The 9306-nt window shown below is 50.3% G+C and overlaps 1 protein-coding gene across 1 annotated transcript; it reads left to right on the top strand.

The window, feature by feature from the left end:
* The first annotated feature begins 435 nt into the window (after positions 1-435).
* On the top strand, positions 436-6680 carry FUT4 (fucosyltransferase 4). Its single transcript, XM_029048541.2, has 4 exons — positions 436-478; positions 2518-2694; positions 5089-5392; positions 5489-6680. The coding sequence occupies exons 1-4, from the start codon at positions 436-438 to the stop codon at positions 6537-6539; spliced, it is 1575 nt and encodes a 524-aa protein (XP_028904374.1). The 3' UTR covers positions 6540-6680.
* Positions 6681-9306: the final 2626 nt, after the last annotated feature.

Below are 9306 nucleotides of genomic sequence, written 5' to 3'. Positions count from 1 at the left end.
AACTTTCTCTGTGCCTCAATTCCCTCATCTGTAAAATGGGGATTCAATACCTGCTTTCCTCCTACTTAGACTTCAAGTCTGATGAAGGACAGGGATTGGGTCACTCAGTTTGGGATTCAAAAGTTTCCAGATTGGTGTGCAATTTTCCATTTAGCTGTGTGCACTGAATGACCTCCCGGCTCTGACCTACTTGCAGGCTGAAGATAGCCAATGCTGTGTTTATTGAAATCCATCATCACTGACATTAACTGAGTCTACTTACAAGTAGCAAAACTGGAGAGAGAAGTTTGTTTCTTACATAAGGCGAATCAGGAAAAAAGATGATTTAGGGGAAAAACATTTGCTATTGCTATAATTAGTGCTTTTCCTATCAAAAATTCTGGCTTCTGGGTCCAAACCTTTTAGAGTTAGACATGTGACAATTCCTCAATTATAATGTTAATCCTGCAGATCAGTGATATTAAGGCAGATTGGAAAGGTGAGGGTTATGTGACTCTGAAAAAACCCAGGTCCTCTTTTTTTTTAATGGTATTTTGCTAAGCACTTACTTTGTGCTAAGCACTGTATTAAGCACCAGAATAGATAGAAGCTAATCAGGTTGGACCCAATCCCTGTTCCACTTAATCACCATTTTACAGATGAGGTAACTGAGGCACAGAGAAGTTAAGAGACTTGTCCAAGGTCACACAGTAGGCAAGTGGCAGAGCTGGGATTAGAACCCAGATCCTCCGATTCCCAGGCCCGTGAGTTCGGGATTCCCGGCACACTGGCTGACAACAACAATATTGATTTTCTTTTTACAGTACTTAGGTAATGAAGCACATCATGTATAAGCCCACTTTTAAAATTAAAGGCTAAAATAAAATTTTAAAACATCTGTGGGGTCTTTTACATCTTCAAAGTGTCTTCCAACATTAAGTCACATGATTCTGACCGATTCTCTCTTCTCTATAAAATGAAACATTTGTTCCAGGTCTTTTTTTTTCCTTCATCTGTTTATTTACACATCCAAGTTCCAGGAGTGCCATTTGACGTCTTTTGATGACTTATGGAACTGAAAATCCCTAAATAAGAAATAAAAGACCTTCTGTTTTACCTTTAGAGGAGAGTTTTAAAAACAACTCTGGAAAATCCCTGGGAAAGGAATGCAGTCAAGATTGTGGGAAAACTAAATAACAGCAAGGGATTGGATTTTTCCCTTTATTTACAATTTTGAAATCTTTACGCTTTCAATTCAAGCATTTAATATGGATAATAGAGAAAATAATTAATAGACTCACTATTCATCATTATTATCATTAATATTACTAGTAATAATAATAATATAAGCTCCTTGTAGGCAGGGAATGCATCTACCAACTCCTCTAGATTGTAAACTCATAGTGGGCAGGGATCATGTCTACCCACTCTGTTATACTGTACTCTCCCAAGTCGTTAATACAGTACTCTGCACACAGTAAGCACTCAATAAATACCAGTGATTAATTGATTGGTTGTCTGCCAATTCTGTTGTATTGCACTTTCCCAAGCACTTCGGACAGTACTCTTCACATCATAAACACTCTATAAATACTACTGATGATGACGATGTTCTAGTGTACTCTCCCAAATGTTTTGTTCCATGTTTTCTGCACACAATGAGCACTCAGTATGATGACTGATTATTAATTAATAATAACATGCTTAAACAGATCATCTGGTCATCGAGTTTTGCTCCTTAGAAATCAATCACATTTATTGAGCATTTATTGCATGCAGGGCACTGTACTAAGCGCTTGGGAGAGCACAAGGGTTATGTCCTAAAGTCACTTCACTTCTCTTGGGCCTCAGTGACCTCCTCTGTAAAATGGGGATTGAGGCTGTTAGCTCCACGGGGGACGGGAACTGTGTCCGACCCAATTCGCTCGTACCCACCCCAGCGCTTTGTACAAGGCCTGGCACATAGTAAGCGCTTAACATTCATTTAGTCGAATTTATTGAGTGCTTAACGTGGGCAGACAACTGTACTAAGCGCTTGGAAAGTACATTTCAGCAACAGAGACAATCCCTACCTAACAATGGGCTCACAGTCTAGAAACAAATACTACACTACCACAATAATAAAATCATTCCTATTGCTCTTATGATTATTCTTGTCCTAAAAGGCATGGCAAGGGGCCTCAAACTAAAATGGACTTTTATAAAACAGCTCCCTCTGGGACAACACTTCTTCCGGGAGAAGACATTCTCACCCACCTCAGAATGATCCAGCCTAAGAAGGTGCCCACTAAATGCTAATGGCTCTGCTGTTGCTGCTGCTATTAACGGGGAGGAAGAAGTCCCTTCAAGGAGAAGCTGTTTCACATCCACAGACAGGTTACGCAAGTCCACTGCTTAACCTCCTACCGCGGAGATTCCGAAGAATAAGATAAAATCTCTGCTTTGAACGGCAGAGATGCCACCTTACTTCGATGACCCCGGTGTGTTGGCTGTGCTGGGAGGCTAAGGGGTCAACCTGGATGCCCTCTCCGGTTCCAGATCCAGCCAGCTTTGAAGGAGAGGAATTGAATTCGGCTCCTTCCTGCCGAAAGCTCCTTGAACTCGTCAAACCTTCTGACACTCTGCCAAGTTTAGCCAGCCCGAAGATGGAAAAGACTTCGTCGGACAAACAGCTCCCTCCCTCCCTGGATCAACACAACTGCACACTAGATTGTTGTATGTCATTAATGAGACCCAGGCAGGGCTTTAAGATGGTTGGGGAGCAAATACTAAAGGAGGATTTTCCAGGGCTGTTTTCAAAACTTACAGCAGCGAATTCCTACTCTTCTCCGGTCGCGGAGTTGCTCCGGAGAAAGGATGCAAAGTGGTTGGGTCAATCAATCAATCAATCAATCAGCTGCATTTATTGAGCGCTTGCTGGGGGCAAAGCACTGTACTAAACTCTTGGGAGAGCACAATATAATAATAATAAAGATGGTATTTGTTAAGCTCTTACTATGTGCCAAGCACAGTTCTAAGCGCTGGGGTAAATACAAAGTAATCAGATCATCCCACGCGGGGCCCACAGTCTCAATCCCCGTTTTAAAGATGAGGTAACTGAGGCCCAGAGAAGTTAAGTGACTTGCCAAGGTCACACAGCAGACAAGTGGCAAAAGTGGAATTAGAACCCATGACTCCTGACTCCCAAGCCCGGGCTTTTGCAACTAGGCCATAAAGCCAACGGTCAAGTGTTTGTGCTCGAAGGAGAGAGGAATCAGTGGTATTTATCAGTCACTTATTAATGCTCAGAAGACATTAAACCCATGGGAAAGTACAACATCTCTGCCCATAAAGAGTTTACAGTCTACAGGGTGTGCAATCATCGGAGGTATTTAGTGATAGGGGAGTTGTCCGTAGTTCTATATTTTAGAAAAAATGATTTGGTCAGCAAAATGAAGCAAGGTCTAAGCAGGGGGGGAGTGAAGGCAGGGAGGACAGCAAGGAAGCAGATGCCACAATGAAGCCGGAGAGGGCAAGTGCCCTGACTAGGGTGAAGGCTATGTGGATGGAGAAGAAAGGGCAGAATTCCGCAGCAGCACCTATTTCTACTGTATGTTACCACTGCTCTGCATTCACTAATTACTTTTCTTGAAGATGATGATAATGATGACAATTAATTCTATAAGCCAGTGAGATTAAGGATTCAAGCTAAACCCCTAAAATGGGGTGACCCTGTCCAGAAGAACAACAGAACAGAGTCTGAACTTCATTTTGGGTTTGCTGCTGCCAAGGGTATAGAGCCCGGGCTTGGGAGTCAGAGGCTCTGGGTTCTAATCCCCGCTCTGCCACTTGTCTGCTGGGTGGCCTTGAGCAAGCCGCTTAACTTCTCTGTGCCTCAGTTACCTCATCTGTAAAATGGGGATTAAAACTGTGAGCCCCACGTGGGCCAACTTGATTATCTCGTATCCACCCCAGAGCTTAGAACAGTGTTTGGCATTCATTCATTGAGTGCTTACTGTGTGCAGAGCACTGTACTAAGCGCTTGGAAAGTACAGTGGGACAACAGATAGAGACAATCCCTACCCTACAATGGGCTCACAGTCTAGAAATGGGCTCGGCACATAGTAAGTGCTTGAGAAGCAGTATAGTCTAGGAGAAAGAGCACAGATTTAGGAGTCAGACGTCATGGATTTTAATCCCGGTCTGCCACTTGTCAGCTGTGTGACACTGGGCAAGTCACTTACCTTCTCTGTGCCTCAGTTCCCTCCTCTGTAAAATGGGGATGAAGACTGTGCGCCCCACGAGGGACAAGCTGATTACCTTGTATTTACTCCAGTGCTTCCAACAGTGCTTGGCACATAGGAAGCACTTAACAAATACCATCTTTATTATTATTATTGTACCGCAGTGGTTAGAAGAGTGATCGGCACATAGTAAGCGCTTCAAAGCCCTACTGAGAGCTCACTTCCTCCAGAAGGCCTTCCCAGAGTGAGCCCCCCTTTTCCTCTGCTCCTCCTCCCCTCCCTATCGCCCGGACTCCCTGCTTCTGCTCTACCCCCTTCCCCTCCCACTTGTGTCTATCTGTACATATTTATTGTTGCATTTTATTTTATTAATGGAATATTATTCCACTTAATTTATTAATGATGTGTATAGACCTATAATTCTATTTATCTATTCTGATGTCATCGATGCCTGTCTACTTGTTTTGTTTTCTTGTCTGTCTCCCCCTTCTAGACTGTGAGTCCGTTGTTGGGGAGGGACTGTCTCAATCCGTTGCTGTATTGTCCTTTCCCAAGCGCTCAGTACAGTGCTCTGCACACAGTAAGCACTCAATAAACACGATGGAATGGACGAATGAGTTGTTGGGGAGGGACTGTCTCAATCCGTTGCTGTATTGTCCTTTCCCAAGCGCTCAGTCCAGTGCTCTGCACACAGCAAGGGCTCAATAAACACGATTGAATGCGTGACTTTTATTATTATTATTATTTTGCAGGGCGGGGGCAGACCCGGGAGCGAGAGGAGGGGCTTCCCCGGGCGGGCTGGAGGTGGGCGGGTCCCCAGGGGCGGGTCGGACACATTGGTCGGGACGTCCTGGTCGGCGTCCTGATCAGGACACTTCCTCAGCAGCGGCCAGCGCTTGCAACGCTTGCAACGACTGCAGCGGCCGGGGGAGGGAGGGCAGGCCAGCGATTGCAGCGGCTGCAGGGGTTGCATCGGCTGGCAGGGGTTGCAGCGACCTCAGGGGTTGCAGCGGCCGCAGAGTCTGCCAGGTCTGCAGCGACTGCATCGGCTGCAGCGACCTCAGGGGTCGCAGCGGCTGCAGAGTCTGCCAGGTTTGCAGCGAGCGCATCGGTTGCATCGGCTGCAGGGTCTGCAGCGATCGCAGGGGTTGCATCGGCTGCAGCCGGCCCCCGGCGGGGATGGAGAGGAGGTGGGGGCGCCGCCGGCCTCCTCTTCCTCCTCCTCCTCCTCGGCGGCGGCGGCGGCTGCTGGTGCTGGTGCTGCTGGGCGCCGGCCTGGCGGGCAGCGTACTGGCCGCCTCCGGCTGGCTTGGGGCGGCCCCCTCGGCCCCCTCGGGGGTCCCGGGGCCGGTGACGGTGCTGCTGTGGCGGGAGCCGTTCGGCGGCGCGGCCCGGCCGAGCCCGGACTGCCTCCTCCGCTACAACCTCAGCGGCTGCCTCCTCCTGGCAGACCGCCGGGCTTACGGCCGGGCCCACGCCGTCCTCTTCCACCACCGCGACCTGGTGGTCGGGCCCCAGGACTGGCCCCCGGCCTGGACCGGCCCCCCGGGCCTCGCAGGTGGCCGGCCAGGTGACCGGCCAGGTGACCGGGCCGGGCCACGACCCCCAGGCCAACGTTGGGTCTGGATGAACTTCGAGTCGCCCTCCCACTCGCCAGGGCTGAGGGGCCTGGACGGCCACCTCTTCGACTGGACCCTGACCTACCGGGCCGACTCCGACATCTTCGTCCCCTACGGCTACCTCTACCCCAGGGCCGGGCCGGGGGACCGGCCGGTGGGAGCGGCCCCGCCGTTGGCCGGCAAGAAGGGGCTGGTGGCCTGGGTGGTCAGCCACTGGGACGAGGGCCAGGCCCGGGTCCGCTACTACCGCCAGCTCAGCCGCCACGTGCCCGTCGACGTCTTCGGGGCGGCCGGGCGGCCGCTGCCGGCCTCGGGCCTGCTGGCCACGGTGGCCAGGTACAAGTTCTACCTGGCCTTCGAGAACTCGCGCCACGCCGACTACATCACCGAGAAGCTGTGGCGCAACGCCCTGCTGGCCGGGGCCGTGCCCGTGACCCTCGGGCCCGGCCGGGCCAACTACGAGCGCTTCGTCCCCCGCGGGGCCTTCATCCACGTGGACGACTTCCCGGGCCCGGCCGCCCTGGCCGCCTACCTGCGCTTCCTCGACCGGCACCGGGCCCTCTACGGCCGCTACTTCGCCTGGCGCCGGCGTTACGCCGTCCACCTCACCTCCTTCTGGGACGAGCCCTGGTGCCGGGTGTGCCAGGCCCTGCAGGCCGAGGCCCGGGCCCGCCGGCCCCGGGCCGCCCGGAACCTGGCCGCCTGGTTCGAGGGCTGACCGGCCGGCGTGCCGGGGGTCGGACGGCGTGGCTTAACGGGAGGAGCGCGGCCTCGGGCGTCGGAGGACGTGCTTCCTAATCCTGGGTGACCCCGGGCAAGCCGCTTGGCTTCTCTGGGCCTCGGGGCCCTCATCTTTAAAAAAAAGGGGGACGAAGACTGTGAGCCCCACGTGGGACCGACTACTTCGTGTCTACCCCAGGGCTTAGAAGGGCTCTCGGCACACAGTGAGCGCCCAACCAATACCATCGTTAGGGGTCGGGTCTCCCCCTCCGCGGCCGCCCCGAGACGCACCCCTTCCAGGGTGGGCCTCGGGCAGCGAGAGCCGAGACCGTGGCGTCCTCCGGCGGGCGACGGCCCGATGGGCCCCCCGGTCCTTGGGAGAGCGTGACCGTCGGACCTGAGTGGCGGCGCCCTTCCCGTAGCCGGGCCCCGGGCGCGGGAGACTCGGCGTCGAGCTGCAAAGAATGACCTGTTGGTGGACAAAGGTGGGAAAAAATTCACCGAGCGCCACCGCCACTTGTCCGGAGGGCAGAGCCGGGCGGACCTTTCCGCCACCACCCCCGGTGTCGGCGGCCAGTGTCTCCCCACCCGAGGCCTCCTCAAAATCCTGACCTCAGAATTCCCGCTTTTATCCGACCTTCCCGGGACCACAGCCTCCCTCCGGTGACCTCTAGAACCCGAGTGCCTTGTCTCCCCTTCCTTCAGTGACCGAGCCGAGAATGCGTTACCCCCAATTACCGAGTGCCTAGAAGTCGTCGACAGAGGAGACCGAGGAGAGCTGCCCGAAGAGGGTCGCTGTCTGATGACCGCCCCAGGGATGGAAACAGTAATAAGCTAGAAAAGACGTGTGAAAATCAGGCAGAAAAGTCCCTTCTCCCTAATAACCAGACTGTTTACCGGAAGTCTCATTAGGCATGGAAGTCTGTGGCCATTGGAGTTTCGCTTTCTACTTAAAGCGTGACCTTGTGTCTTGAGTACTGTTGGAAAGTCATATTGTATAAGCTTTAAACGACCGATCGATCGATTACCGTACACATCCGTAAACCCTGCATCACCCGCAGTACATAAAATTTTATCGGGGAGCATAATGCAATCATGAAGCCAAAAACATTTTATGGTCTATGATCGTGGGAGAAGATTTATCTTTTCTATATTTATTACGTTAATTTATCTAGATATTAAGCTTCCTTTACAGAGAAGACCTTTAGAGGGAAAGAAACCCAACTAGTACTTACTAGCTGATTTACAAGTCTATTTTTGTAGCTAAACTGGTTTACCAGAATATGATTTTGGCTGTTCTCTTTCGGGTCAACACCTTTCCATTCAGGGAGAGCGTGACTAATCATTTCTTTTGTACTTTCTTTTGTAATCGTTTCATTAGTAAGTGGCCTTCTGTACGTTTAGTAGCTCGCCGAAGGATAATAGATTGGGGTTGCAGCAACATTGAAGGGGAGTCTTGGTTCTACTTAAATGTTCGTTAGGGGCTGGGAACGTGTCTGCCGACTTTGTTGTATTGTACTCTCCCAATCGCTTAGTCCAGTGCCCTGCACAGAGTAAGCGCTCAGTAAATACCATGGATGATGTGTCTAATAAATTCACCTGAACGGTTCCCATGATGAATCCATCAGTAGTATTTATTGCACGCCTACTGTGTGTAAGTGCGCTGTACATTAGACTTAGTAGATAGGATTCCTTTGCTCAAAGACGTTCCTCTAGTGGGGGAAATAAATTTTGGATCGGAGGATATAATACAGTTTAAGATAGATACCTATATATCTCTATGGAGGAGGCTTCCATAGCTGGGTTATCTGTCTGCATCAGTCCCTACCCAAAGTCTGTCGCAGATAGGTATAAATGCTTAGTACAGTGCTCTGCACACAGTAAGCGCTCAGTAAATATGATGGAATGCCTCTAAGTGCCACTAGATTTTTGGAAAGTACAAAATAACAAAATGACATGTTCCCTGTCCACAGGAGCTAATGCGGGCAAGATGTTATAGGATGGGGAGAAAAGAAATCAGCGAATTCGTCCTGAAGAAGATATGATTTCAGAAGCTCTATGGACCTCAACTCACTCCTTGGCCATATGGAAGTAATAAAGATTTGGGATTAAAATGGATTATACAAAAGTTGTATTGCAATGTAAACAGCCACCCAAATTCCAGGTACTCCAAAATGGACCAAACACAAGTTCCCTGGCATTTGACATCAGGGAGACTGTGGCCAAAGACATTAAAGACAACGCGGCTCAGGTCAGCAACACCTGCTCTCTACCCAAGCTCTGTCGAGGATGATGTCTTGTTGTTAAATTGTTGGATGGCTGCAGTAGTCAAAAACCATGGTCTCTGTTCCTAAAATAGTGGTATTTATTGGATGCTGTGTATAGAGCGCTTTTACTAAGTGCTTGGGAGAGTGTGGTACGACGGAACTGGTAGACACGTTCCTTGTCCGCAGTGAGCTTTCGGTCGAGATGATATGTTCATCCCCTTGATTCTGTTTATTGCTATTGTTTCTGTCTGTCTCCCCTGATTAGACTTTAAGCCCATCGATGGGCAGGGACTGCCTCTGTTGCTGATTTGTACATTCCAAGCGCTTAGTACAGTGCTCTGCACATAGTAAGCGCTCAATAAATACCATTGAATGAATGAATGAGACGATGCTGTAATCATCTGGGATTCACTAAGATAATTGAGAACTTCCTCATGTAGCAGCCAATTCACCATCTCCTTCGTTAAGCTGTTGGCCGATAGGAGCCCTAAAATATTA

This window comes from Ornithorhynchus anatinus, chromosome 20 (genome assembly GCF_004115215.2).
Source record: "Ornithorhynchus anatinus isolate Pmale09 chromosome 20, mOrnAna1.pri.v4, whole genome shotgun sequence".
Lineage (NCBI taxonomy): Eukaryota > Metazoa > Chordata > Mammalia > Monotremata > Ornithorhynchidae > Ornithorhynchus > Ornithorhynchus anatinus.
This window is presented reverse-complemented; position numbering and strand designations above follow the sequence as displayed.

Excerpts from the sequence above, each read along its gene's own strand:
- FUT4 (XM_029048541.2), top strand. The coding sequence starts at position 436 with ATGTTAATCCTGCAGATCAGTGATATTAAGGCAGATTGGAAAG. Across the intron at positions 479-2,517 it reads TATTAAGGCAGATTGGAAAG|ATCCAGCCAGCTTTGAAGGA; the intron begins GTGAGGGTTATG and ends CTCCGGTTCCAG. Across the intron at positions 2,695-5,088 it reads CAACTGCACACTAGATTGTT|CGGCCAGCGCTTGCAACGCT; the intron begins GTATGTCATTAA and ends CTTCCTCAGCAG.